We start from the raw sequence: 14,240 nt of genomic DNA on the forward strand, positions 1-14,240 counted from the left end.
TTACGATAACAGTACAGTGGTCCCTTGGTTAACGAACACAATTCGTTCCAGAAGGTAGCTCGTTAACCAAAAATTTCGTTAACCGAATCCATTGTTTCAATGGGATATTGGGTAATTGGTTCCAGCTTACCGAAAAGTACATACAAAGTAAAAAAAAAAAATGCAGTAAAATACAATTACTTTGAGGTGTGTATGTAGAAGGCTCCTGGCTGATGATGATGATGGGAATTAGAAGTGGAGGTGAAGGGAGAAGAGAAGGAAGTGGGGATGGAAGAGAAATCACCCCATGCTTGATGCCTCATTTCACCAATAAAATTTTAAGTTCACTAGGTGTAATTCAAGATTATTTTCTTTACATCAACACTGCACTGCACTATATATTGTCAATATGTTAAATAAATTTCAGAATGACCAATAATTGTACTGTAGAAAAGTAAAAATACTCTGTGTTCAAGAGACCCACAAGCAAGATGTTTCCTCCACTGAACAGAGATACAAACTGAGGCCTTGGTGGGTGAGTAAAGTGGCTGATGGGCACACCAAAAACTAGTTCCCTGTACTGCAATTGTGTTAAATAAGTGTTAAAATGACTAATAATTTTAATATAAAACTTGGAAAAATATTGAATAACACAACCTTCTTTATATTTACTCCAATGGAAACGAATATAAGCCCTAGAACCGATTACTGTATTGGCAGACTAATCTTCCAGCTGGTGAGCAAGCCACGTAAGAATTTCGTTAACCGAATTGAAGATTCTTATTGAAGGTAATTCGTTAACCGAAATTTCGTTAACCGGAATTTCGTTAACCGAGGGACCACTGTAATTTACTGTACAGTATATCATAATATGAAAACCAAGGCTGTTTAAGGGTAGTTATACAATTTTTTTGTAATTTCTCTCTAAACACTACAGTCATCTTGTGAGTGGTAGCCAATGTAAACAAATCAGTAACCCACTCTACCATGTACAGCCAGTCAGGCCATGAAATGCCCATATAGCCAACTATTTTTCTTACTTTTTAAGTTTTACACAATGCAAAATTACTATTCTTTATTCAGATACAGTATACTAATTAACTTGGAGCTGAAGTGTTGAAAGATAAACAGACAGGAGGAGCATTCAGCCATAAGCACCCGAGATGCTAAATGATCTTTGATACTTTACCGGAGATTTTTTATTTATTTTTTTTTTTTTTTTACGGGGAACAGCCCACCCAGGCACAGGTCATCGACCCACAGTGGGGCCAAGGGGGTGAAAAAATAAGAGGAAAAAGACAGAACTAAAAATAGAGAAGAAAAAAATTACTGTACAGTACAGGTACTGTATATCAATCTATACCACAAAGATGCCGGAAAACCTGCTTTTTAAAGTGAGACAGATTGTATGAGTATAGAAACACAGAAGGCAGAGCATTCCACAGTTTGGCTGCGTGAGGAAATAAGGATGTACTATAACGGGTTATTCTAGTGTGACCGACAGCCACAGAGAAACTGTGGGCACCGCGGGCAAGGCGAGTGTTACGAGCCCACAGCCTTGCTGGCGGTACACAGGATGCCAAATCCACCGAACATTGCCTATTAAAGTACTTGTAAAAGAGAGAGAGATTGAAGCAACATTGTGGCGAAGAGAAAGGAAAGGAAGATTATCAACTAAAGAAGGAGAGTCAATAAGACGAAATGCCTTTGATTCCACCCTATCTAACAGTTGGACAGAAGAGCCACCCTAGAAATGAGAGCAGTACTCCAAGTTAGGACAAATGAATCCCTTATAAACGTGAAGCAACTGCTCAGGAGTGAAGTAGCTACGGCATCTGTACAGCATTCCCAGCTTTCGGGAGGCTAAATGCTAAATGATCTTTGATACTAAACAATTACTACCTTATCATTTTGCACCATCAATTTTATATTTGTTTTAAGACATTTTAAGCGCACATAGTTAAAATATATAATGCTTTCTGAGTAATGGAAGAAGGTTCTGAACAACACAAATGTTACCATATTGTCTAAGTTCACTGGTTGGCCAGGCTGGGTCAGTCTACCAATGACTTCACCTTAAGAGTACTGTATAGAAAATGAGTTTAAAGGTGCACTAAGATGGCAGGATGCTCACACAAAGAAACAACATGACTCGCCCCACTCCACTACCTGTAATGATAATTACTGATGGTCACTAGTAATTCTGCTCGTTAATTTAAAAAGAAACTCGTTTGTTGAATTTTCATACCCTAAAACACCAAGCTCGTCAATACAAATTCTCCATCACCAGTTACTTGTTCAGCATGATCTTACTGTATAGAGCTGTATATCAATGCATCAATGAATATCAAGCATTTATAGAGTTTAAATAATTAATCAGTGCACATTGAATTCTTTCATATTAATTACTATGTCCTAAAAAGAGGTGATCAGAACATAACCCTATATGTGGATGACGAATAATCCATCTCCTACAAGTTTACAAGCAACTCCCATCCGAGAATAAGAAATACAAAAAACATGATAAAGGTGAGCATAATCAAAAATATATAACACTAACCGTAAAGCTGAAGCCCAGTCCCGGTCGATGTTTTTGCCAATTTCACTTATCCCCGGGACACTCTTCAACAGGATGCCAACAACGAGCATACCAAGAAGAGGTGGCAGCCTCAGCGGTGTGATGGCATGTCCTCCAACCAAGGCCAAGACAAAAAGAACGCAGAGGGAGAAGATGTTGCCACCTGGCAGAGATGTGGCCCCTAAGATAGAGACCAAGGAGCCAAACACCAGAAGGATGATGAGCACTAATGTCAGCCATTTTCCAACCTGAAATATCAGATACTGTACATTCAGACCCTATCAATGTAAAATAATAATAATAGTCTGGAAAACATTCAGCAGCAACATAGATCTCCCTAAACTTCTTCAAGTTCTGTTCAAAGTTATGGTAGCAAACATTTATCTAAACAGTTGAACAATCCTAAAAATAGTTAAAATACATATTATGGTTGAATGTATAATGGCTGTGAGAGCAAAATTACAGTATAACAAGACAGGAGTGTCGGGGGAATCCTGTGAAAATATTACTATACAAAGTACAGTAATATCTCCCTTAGCAGGAATTGAAATTTTCTCAGGGGGCACATTTTCCGTAAAATTCCCCCCAAAATTTCCCGATACCCGGAAGATTCTGGGGAAGGGGGAGTTTTTTCCGGGTTTGAGAGGTGATGTAATGGGCAATTTCTGGAACTTCCGAGAAAATTTTTCCATCACCCGGAAAATTCCGGGGACGAGAGATTTTTCCGGCTTCAAGAGTCATCTCGTTAACTGGAAATCTCTCATTCCCAGAAGTGCTCTGCACCAATTGTTCCGGCTAACGGGGATATCACTGTACATATACTGAATGTAAGATACTAACAGATGGCAAGAATACATAAAATATCAACTATTAGAGAATGTATTTATTTCATGACTTGGAACAACTTCACAATTATAGTCAACAAAGATAACCGGTATGCTTGTTAACACTCACAGTGCCGTGTGGAGGACATAGGAAGGAGTATTTCAGGAGCTGCAGGAAAGTTGGATTCGATGACAAAGGATTGTGCTTCCTGGACAAAGGATGGTGGCAGGAAGAACAACTAAGTAGACACTTTTTGATCTTGCTCTCTTGTACTGGTCCTTCATGCTCCAGGAATGATCCGTCTCTACTCTGAAGGCTTGATGTCACTTCTACTGCATCTATGGTGGCTGCTCTTCCCCCTGCACAAATATATCAAGCTTAATTAATATTTGAAGATTTAGACTGACTGTTCAACACAATATACTACAATGAATGTATATCTTACAAAATTCATAAACTTGTGTTTTACAGCCACATAAATAGTACCTGTATTGGTATATACATCAAGTACTGTACAAGTACAGTATACCTCACTATGTTACCTTGTTTTAAGTGGTTTTGTGTACACGTGTATACTTCTGGCAATGTAACCTCTCGATAATGAAGTTTGTTTTTCCCTTTATTGCTTAAAATTAAGAAAAAATAATTAAAAGCAAATAAAACTAATGGAATCCAACAAGAATGCAACACCATGGTTGTTTTTTTTATTTCAGCCAATCAAAATGAAATGTGTAACTCAACATATCATTCGTCACAAGTCAGCTAGGGCCTGTGAAATGGAAATACATGTCGCCATTGTTAAATGTAATGAAACCATAAAAGTTATGTAAAAATAATTTCAATACTCTAATGTGACATAGAAATACAAAAATATATAATAAAATTATAGAATAAGAAATATGAAAAGCCTGGGTGTGTATTCTGTGTGGGAGGTGATCGTATGTGTGGAGGCAGTGGACAGTTTGTCACTAGCGCATCTGGCAACTCAGCTGGTTAGGCCCACAGTAAAACTGTATCTCCCTTTGACGGAATCCCTCTTAACCGGAACTCTCCGATAGCCGTAATTTAAATTTTCTCGGAAAATCGTTTCCAAAGTCAGAATTTTCCAGAAAAGTCAGGCATAAGGAATGTTTTTTCCTAGGGGCACATTTTCTGGAAAATTCAGAGAAATTTTTCCCAGTTCTCAGAAAATTCTAGGGATGGGGGAGTTTTTTCCAGCCTCAAGAGAGTCGTCTCATTACCCAGAAATCTCTCATTCCTGTTAGTGCTCTGCACCAATTGTTCCAGCTAATGGAGATATCACTGTATTTCAGTTTACGGTAAACACGAGCACATCCCAACTACCTCTGTAGTTACTGGAGGCATACTAATACGTACATTGTTGATGAATATCCTGTATCCTTAAAACACCAGACAGTCACCTCATTCCTCCCCTTCAACCACAGCAGCTCATGCAAAGTACTATGTATCTCAAAAACGTTTCTGTCGACATTCTGTGTGAAACATTATGAGACCACGGATGATAGATATTGGAACATGCATTTACTTTGGTATATAGTTTAAAATAAGTAATGCAATGTGTATTTATTTTGGCGTACGGTGGTCTCTCGATTAACGATCACAATTCGTTCCAGAAGGTCGTTCGTTAACCGAAAATTTTGTTAACCGAATCCATTGTTTCAATGGGATATTGGGTAATTGGTTCCAGCTCACCGAAAAATACATACAAAGTAAAAAAAAAATGCAGTAAAATACACTTACTTTGAGGTGTGTATGTAGAAGGATCCTGGTTGATGATGTTGATGGGAATTAGACGTGGGGGTGGAGGAGAAGGAAGTGGGGGTGGAAGAGAAATCACCCCATGCTTGATGCCGTCATTTCACCAATAAAATTTTAAGTTCACTAGATGTAATTCAAAATTATTTTCTTTAAATCAACACTGCACTGCACTATATATTGTCAATATGTTAAATACATTTCAGAATGACACAACCTTCTTGATATTTACTCCAATGGAAACGAATATAAGCCCTGGAACCGATTATGTATTGGCAGACTAATCATCCAGCTGGTGAGCAAGCCAAAACATGTTGACATGTTTTCGTAAGAAATTCATTAACCGAAATTTTGTTCGTTAACCGAATTGAAGATTCTTATGGAAGGTAATTCGCTAACCGAAATTTCGTTAACCGAGGCGTTCGTTAACCGAGGGACCACTGTATTTAATATAATGTTCTGTTACAAAATCTAGTAGGATCAGTATACCACAGAGCCACGCATACCAACCATCACGGGACACAAAGCCACACATACCAACCCTCCCAGGACACAGAGCCATGCATACCAACCCCCCGGGACACAGAGCCACACATACCAACCCTCCCAGGACATAAGACGAGTTGCATGTAACATTGTACACACTCATATTCCTGTCAAGAACCTTTTACTGTATAAAAAAATAAAAAATAACTAAAACTATACTTGGTACAGTATTTCATAAATTACTAATTTCATTACAAACCCAACAGATTTTAAGATATTTAAATACAGTATAGCTTTATATGCAAGTAAATCACTGTGGATGCACGTGATCCAGGTATATGCTGATAACCACAAGGAAAGAAGAAAATACGAAGTTCCCAAGCGCTTTCGTGTAATTCACATCTTCAGGGGTGAGTACAGACGTCTGTACTCACCCCTGAAGATGTGAATTACACGAAAGCGCTTGGGAACTTCGTGTTTTCTTCTTTCCTTGTGGTTATCAGCATATAGCTTTATACCTATACACTACATATTGGTACAGTTACTGGAGATTGTGTTTCATTTTACACACACACAGGAACAGCTGCACCTGGCCTAATTAAGGCAAAATACACTAATTGTCCCTGTATTCATAACAAACAAACCAAAGAATGACATTAATTGTAGAAACAGAATAAGAGGTGTACTGTGCTGCAATCTTTGGACCATTGTTATAATGTGCAGGAGGAGGCAATCTTGCCACTTTGTCTCGGTAACTCCAATCTCCAGCCAGCCTCTATACAATGTCTCCTCAACCATCTTGGGTATATTTTACATCTAAATATTTGTCTCATCTTACAATAATATAACTTATGCATTCAATTAATATTTTGGTGAGAAAATCCCAGGAAGGCCATGGTAAACTTGTGATCACTATACAATACGTTGTTTCACTTGACACCATACTCTTCAAGAAAGCATGCCCAATGTATAGCGAGGCATACATTTATTCTTTACTATGTTATACAGTAAATTCATGAATGAAGACCATAAGAATAGTAAGGGAGAGGTAACTGTTGAGGTATTGAAACATTATATATTCATAGTAAGGAATACTTTTTCTTGCTGCTTGGAATACTTTTTCTTGCTGCTTAGAATACTTTTGATGTATATTGCATACTATGAGACGAGAGACTAACCAGAAATTATCACATCACACCAACCATAAAACTGGTGCTCAGTCCCACAGCTTATATAACCTTATGATTAACCACCCTAATACATGTACTAACCTAATCCCCTTGTTAACATTAGGGTGGTTAATCACGAGGTGGAATAACCTGGGAGCTATACTTCGGGTTATCCAAAATTTTAAGCACTTTCAAACAATTAGGATATCGAGGCCTACAGTATATTACAATAAGTTATTAAATACTATTCGTTTATATACTGTACAAACCATCAGACTGGTGCTGAGACGAGTCCATAGCTGGACCATTCAAGGTGTCGACAAAGCTGGTCATGGTCAGGTTATCCATGACACAGTTTTTTCTGGGTTTTCAGATTCCTCACCACTGGGCATGAAGGACCAACTCCATACAAGAAGCCCTGCTGTTAACATTCCATCACTGCAAAGTTAAATAGTAAAAGTATACATGTATATGCTTATCATTTACAGTAGTATACAGTAATTTCAATCTAAATAGCGGCTAACTTTTTAGAATTTAATATTCAAATGTATTCTTGTGGCAACTTCAATTATTAATTATATTGTTGATCCATCGGACAGGTTAAGTTTGTACTGTGCAGTATAGCATACTAGCAGATATTTTTCTTCACCAAGTTTTACATTAGCTATACTGTATTTAGTATTAACAAAATTTGTTAGCTAATGCTTTAATTTCCAATAAACTATACCAGTATGTCAACAAAATTGCCTGTGATTTTCACAAAATTCAAACATTAACTAAATCCATTTACAACAGTAAAATATCCTCCACTTAAAATTATGTACCAGGTACATGTACAGGCAGTCCCAGGGTTACGAATAAGTTCCATTTCTGGGGACATTCTTTAGTTGAAAATGTACTCAAGTCGAACACATGCTATGTGCGGAACAATGTTTAAATTCCAACTATATCACAGCCTAAGTCCTTGTATACATCTAAAATCACTTAATTTAAGAGTAAAGAAGATCTAGAATGATAAACTATAGTAAATAAAAGTAAAAAATAAGTCAAGTAAATAAAATGCTGTAGATTTAAAGTTTAACCTCATTCGTATCAGCGGATGTTCTTAAGTCGGACGTTCATAACCCGGGGACTGCCTGTACAGCTGTTTATCACGTGATGATGAATCAATAAAGTTCTCACACATCAATAAGGAATACTATTGGAAAAATGTACGCTCTCACCAAAAACTTCAACGCTATAAGCACTGTGCAATCTGAAAAATGAAGGAAGAATCTGAAACCATTCCAAAATGACAAGCCCCATTCTGTTTATTCTCATATCCATCATGGCCAGGTGTTCGAGAAAATTTTTTGGAGAGTGTACATAAATGACAAAGCTGTACCAATACAGTACAGTATATTTAAAGTAAAAGGTGTCTTTTAGTTCATGAGTTTGTGAGGGGAGGTTATTACAATTTTGTTTAGATATTACTAAACACCAGGCTATTTCTTTTTCCAAACAAGTAAAGGACATCTGAACTTGCAATCACACAAACTTTAGTACAAAATAAGAGTGTGAACTTAAGACATTTTACTTCCAATTTCAATCCACAAAAATTTCTACATACAGTCAAACAAAACACACCAGCACCTATTTAATGAGAGCCACTCTGGTTCACCACTCATTGTACTCAAGGGAGAATTGGGGTTTTACCAATTTAAACTTACCCATGTACAGTCAGCCAAATGTTCGTATATTTGCTTAAATAATGAAGAAAATTTGATCTGAGAATCTTGTGGCAGCCCTCATTGTAGTTGAGTTGCCAATTCATTAATATAATTTCTTCATTATTTAGGCAAATATACGAACATTTGGAAACTTCTCATCATCTTAAAAAACAATGAATAGTTTATTATAAAACTGCTACTTTTGCATTGTTTAATATTTATCCTGACAGTGATCCAGTCAAAAATAGATCCACCAATCATGATCACCTTTACATACAACCTTACTTTACCAGGTATTGCCAGGTAAAATTATGAGTACGAGATCCAGGGTGGGGTCGTTGCGTCTTTGGCTGACTGTACATACTATTGTCCATTTAAAGTTACCTGATGAAGACACCCCCTTGTAGGTGAATGGGTGGTACATAATGGCGGGAGAAGGAACCCTATAACTCTTCCTAATTTTTAAATTTCTTCATATAGCCCCAGGGGACAAGAATAAACTCTTGTGCGATGTAATTGTGGCCCCTCGAGTTCACCAAATCATGGTTTAACAATCAAGTTGGTGGCCTGATCCAGTTTTACCAAGAAAATCGTTGCATCTGATTCACCATACAATTAACTAGAGAGTTTCTCTCTCTCCTACTATGTCACTCACACATTTATGAAACGTTTGGGTCTTGGATGATTTTTACCAATCCTGACCACCATTGCCCACTTTTCACTTGTACAGTTATGGATATGTGTTCCTACACCCCCTATGGTAGCCCATCTGCAAACGGTAACGTCGCAGTAGTAGCATCATGACCAATACGCATGCATTCATTCATAGTGATAATACAGTACTACTGCGATGTTGCCGTCTGGAGACACGGGTTACCACAGGGGTGTAGGAACATATTTCCGAAACTGTACCTGACAATGGAGTCCACTGAAAAGGTGCTGGCAGCTTTGGAATAGTGATGTTTGATTTGAATTTATTGGGTAAAATTCACAGATGCATATATATGGTAAAGAAAAAAGCGAGACGGATTGGGAACGCCAACGTATGTAATTGTGTACATGTAAAAACATATCATTTCTCTTCATAAGAATATGAAAGCAGCACTTAAATTTTTACTGTTTATATGTTTTAAATAATACTTAACATTTACTTTTAGCTTTTGAACCAGCACTACCATCACTTTTGCTTATGTTGTATAAGAACGCAAAAATAACGTAAGAAATCCGAGAATGTTTTTCTCCTTTTCCTGTTCAGATGCGTGAAAACAAAGGGCCCGCCAAGCTGCAACTGTTTATACTAGTGATGCTGGTATCACCACTCACAAGCCTGCCAGCCTCCGTGCGCAAAGCGTGTTTTGTTTTTTTATAATACATATCGGAATTTAGTTATTATTTATATGAAAAACTTAATTTTTTACTATTTTCGTCATAAATACAAAGAAAATAATGGTGTAAATTGAATTGGGTCCTAAATTAACCATGGTCTTAAATGTGAATCTTTGTTAGTAGAACCGTCGTTATCGGAGGCTTTCCTGTACTGTATATGATTTAAACAGCATAAGATGAACCAACCTTACCTATGTAATTTTAAATATACTATTAGGAAAGTAACTGACAAAAAATGACCCATTAGCCGGAACAATTGGTGTAGAGCACTTCCGGGAATGAGAGATTTCCAGGTAAAAAGACAACTCTCTCTTAGCCGGAAAAAATCCTTCATCTCCTGAATTTTCCGGGTAACGGAAAGATGTTCTCGGAAGTTCCAGAAATTACCCATTACATCATGTCCCGAACCCCCAAAAATATTCCTCATCCCCAGAATTTTCCGGGTAACGGAAAATTTTTCTCAGAATTTCCAGAAAATGCGCCCGATTTTCATCTCTCAAACACAGAAAAAAAACTCTCCCATCCCCGGTATCCGGAAAATTTTATCAGAATTTTTCAGAAAACGTGCCCCTTGGAAAATCGTTCCCAAAGCTGGAATTTTCTGGAAAATTTCAGCTTTGGGAATGATTTTCTGAGAAAATTTCAATTCCTGCTATCAAAGAGTTCCGGGTTCGAGGGATTCTGGCTAACAGAAACATTACCGTATTTCCCAAAATTTCGCCTTAATAGTTTTACATTCTTCTAGTTCCAAAGGAGCTGCTTCTGTCTGCCATGTTTATTTTCTGAAATTGAGGGTTTGTTCATTCAGTCAATCATTTCAATAATTTATCATTCATAATATAAAGAAAACTAACCTAGTTTTCTATTTCTTTCTCTTTTAAAATTAAATAAAATTCCTTTCTGTGAAAGGAATAATTTTTAGTCAAAATTTTTGTTCTTTTCTTGAAGTGGGTTCTTTGAGAGATTCACTATGGTTCAAAAAGTGTTGTTTCTCACACCATTTCCTGGATGCCATTGGTGCACTCTGGTCACCTCAGTATTAATTTAAGTTCCTTCTACTCTTAGGTTTGGTTAGGTCAGGGCCTGTTTGGTTCTGTAATTTTTTCCCTAAGTTTACTTGATTTTGTTTGATTTCGTTACATTTGGTTCAGTCACCGCAGGTTAGGTTAGGTTCTGTGAATTATTCTAATCATACAATAAAATTTCTTCGTTCAATTCCATTACATTAGGTTAGGTCAGGTTCTGTGCATTCTTGAATCAATTAAAATACTTACTATCATCCATAAAATATCTCTGAAAATTTTGGTCCAATTCCATAAGCTCCTTCTGGTGTTAGCCATCTGTTCCACCTTTATCAAAATTTCCTCTAGTTAGTGCCAGGACCAGACCGCTCTCATTAAGTACTTCCGATTCACTTTGTCATAGCCCATTCAACACCAGACTTGACCACCACTGGTGTAGGTCCCGATACTGTACATTCTGGAGCCAGTACATGCCCAGTACTTGCCAACAATGTGTAACAGACGTGACCAAGCCAATCAGTAGTGAAAAGGATAAAAGTAAAATCTACGAGAAAATTTGTTGGAAGCATTCGTACCTACCACAAAAGTACAGTACAGTAGTAGGTACACATTATTCATTGTACTATAAAAAACCAAGTAAAAACAAAATTATGAAACATCGTAATTCCCGGTTCTAGATGTAAGGGAAAAGTATTCTTCAATACATATTTACCTGCAGTTGAAAAGAATTAGTTGATATGCATCACATGTTAGGCAATGCCATACACATTCACAAAGGATTACAAGGAGTATTGAGCAAACTTATTTCCGATGTTCATAAACTAACTCCAGAAGGAAAAAGAAAGTAGGTCTGTTAAGAACTTATAACATATCAATACTTGTTAACACACATTCGCTGGTAATAGTGGAGCAGATGGCTAACACGCGAAGGAGTGGTTCAATTTTGTTTATATTTTCCACAGATGTTCTTTGGATGATAAATATTAAGCAATAAAAACTATTATTTCAGGTATTTAAATTTCGGTTATCTGGGTAATCTTAGGAATTTAACCCCCATCAGAAAGGGTGGGGGCCCCCAATAAGGTTAGATATACAGTATAGTTTCTGTGGCTAGGATAGGTTGGATATCTAAATACTATACAGTACTTTTTCTCTAACTACGATCATAAATCACCTATAACTATATGTGAGGAAATTAATTATTTACTGTTAATATTCCGCCAAAAAATCTACTGAGTCGGCAAGTGTTGTCATCCACTCTCAAGTTTGTTTCAGTAAGTGATAGTACTGTACTCTCACGTCCACAAAAAATGTAAAATTTGTTAATATTCGTTTTTATCCCAATCGGTATTTCAAATTTTTTTTACCATTGTCTCGCTAGGGTTGATAAGCGAGACATTTTCTCCCTATTATGGTAAGCCAAATTTAGTTACTTCATTCAAAATATAAAATTAGTTCGTTGCATAATGATTGGTGAATAACAGTATGCCTCACGAGCCTTTACCAAAAACCTTCATTCATGGTGTCATTTTATTTCATACAAGAACTGTAAAGATACTTTTTTTACAGGGTACATGGATATACTGTATTGTTGGATTGGGTTAGGTTAGGTTAAGTTAAGTAAACTGTCATACCAATTGGGGAAATTAGGATAAAAACTTTTTTTTTACCCAAATTACACCATGTCACTTCAAAAAATCGGCTTTTACTGGTATCAATGTAAGTTCTTTCTTATTAATATGCCCGTGGGGTAGTTCTACCTATAAGTTAGGAAGGTTTCTGATGTTATTATCGTTTCGGTCACACAGCGAATTTTATGATTGTAAGTTTATTGGTTAAAATACTCGAAAAATATACCACTAATTACTATCATTCAAAGAACGAGGAAAAAGTGAAGAAATCGAACTCCTCCTCCAGGCTGCTCCACCTTTACCCATTCATCAAACGAGTAAAACACATGCACTAACCTGTATTATGGTTTTACTTGCTGTAATATATCATTTAGCACCGTCACCTCCGAATATCACTTAAGTACTGCCAATAAGTACCGCAGGGCGCGTTAATAGTGCACCACCTACATGTTTTCAGGTAGGGCTGAGTACGCGGCTAATACTCTTACAAAACATAAGCCAAGGCTCTTATGAAAAGTTAGGCAAAACAAGAGTGTTGTCAAGCTATGCCAGAATTGGTTTGGCATAAATGTGTAGAGTAGGTCTGTTTGTGTCTACAGTTAAGTTAAGTGTATACTGCACTCGGCCTCCCAGGGCTGTCAGCTCCACCAGCCGGGTTTGTTTACCTTCACCTGCTCAGGTAAGAAGGTTCACTGAAAGGCTAAAACTAACTAAATTGGCAGGACGATTATAAAAACAAAGTTTTGAGGATATAGTTATATATTACCTTCATGTAATTTGAAACGTTAACCTAAAATATTTAGTTTCATTATGAAAATGAAAATAATGTCGAGGCAATATTCATCACATGCAGGCAAGCATGAACTCCGCATGCTTCCCTGTTGGGCGCTGTAAACGCTTCACCTGGCACAGGATGTAAGGGGGTGCCCAATAAACTAGCCCCCTCGTGGGCAATCTGTAAATCTGTATCGTGGTAAAAGTTATAAAATAATCTTCAAAGACTATATAATAAGAGACAGGAGTAAGGTGAAAACTGCGTAAGCCACATTGCATATAGATGACCGCGGGTTAGTGTGCACGGCGCTGGTTGTCTGATGGTTGACAACTTTACACGAAGACGGACATTTAACCAAGAGTGGGCGTCACCCATCAACCTGTGCCGTATGCACACATACAAAAATAGATCACCCTGAGCCTCGTGTTTAACGTTTTCACCTTGCTACATATCACTGAATATATAGAATTTACTGTGATATTGTATGTGTCAGTATGTGTGGGCGCACATTAAGAACGTCAAAGCAAAGCTCTAGAAACAGATTTAGTATCCCGCACCCTTCCAGCTTAATTCTAAAGCCTTTCATGGGGTAAGCTGTTGAAAGCCTTGGCAAAATATAGGAATATATTGTCGATATTTCCGCCTTGTTCTAGAATTTGTGTCTAAACATCCAGTACCTTGTGTAATTATGTTATACAGGAGCATCCCGGGATAAAGATGAAAGTAAATGTGTGTTGGCAGTCGTTTAGAATGTTGTTTCGTAGTAGATGTTCCATCATGGCATCTCTTATAATACTCTCAAGTACTTGCACAGTACGCTAGTCAGGCTCACTGGTCTAGAATCATTCGTGGAGTGACGATCGCCCTTCAAGAATAATGGAGGGACCCTACTCAGGCCATCAAC

The 14,240-nt window shown here is 37.3% G+C and overlaps 1 protein-coding gene across 2 annotated transcripts in view; it reads right to left on the bottom strand.

Moving 5' to 3' along the window:
- The window catches only part of LOC121853600 (sodium/hydrogen exchanger 9B2-like), a 35,664-nt gene extending 22,437 nt beyond the window's left edge, over positions 1 to 13,227 (bottom strand). Inside the window, exons 1-4 of one of the 2 annotated variants that reach the window (XM_042347852.1) lie at positions 12,898 to 13,227; positions 7,083 to 7,251; positions 3,512 to 3,741; positions 2,540 to 2,805 (exon numbers count right to left, since the gene is read on the bottom strand). In XM_042347852.1, coding sequence (XP_042203786.1) covers positions 2,540 to 2,805; positions 3,512 to 3,741; positions 7,083 to 7,161 — 575 coding nt within the window. In that variant the 5' untranslated portion in view covers positions 7,162 to 7,251; positions 12,898 to 13,227. Of the gene's footprint in view, positions 1 to 2,539; positions 2,806 to 3,511; positions 3,742 to 7,082; positions 7,252 to 7,895; positions 7,996 to 12,897 lie in introns of those variants that run through there. The other variant, XM_042347853.1, reaches the window with a different exon arrangement.
- Between the last annotated feature and the right edge of the window lie 1,013 nt (positions 13,228 to 14,240).

Source organism: Homarus americanus, unplaced genomic scaffold (assembly GCF_018991925.1).
Source record: "Homarus americanus isolate GMGI-L3 unplaced genomic scaffold, GMGI_Hamer_2.0 scaffold4896, whole genome shotgun sequence".
NCBI lineage: Eukaryota > Metazoa > Arthropoda > Malacostraca > Decapoda > Nephropidae > Homarus > Homarus americanus.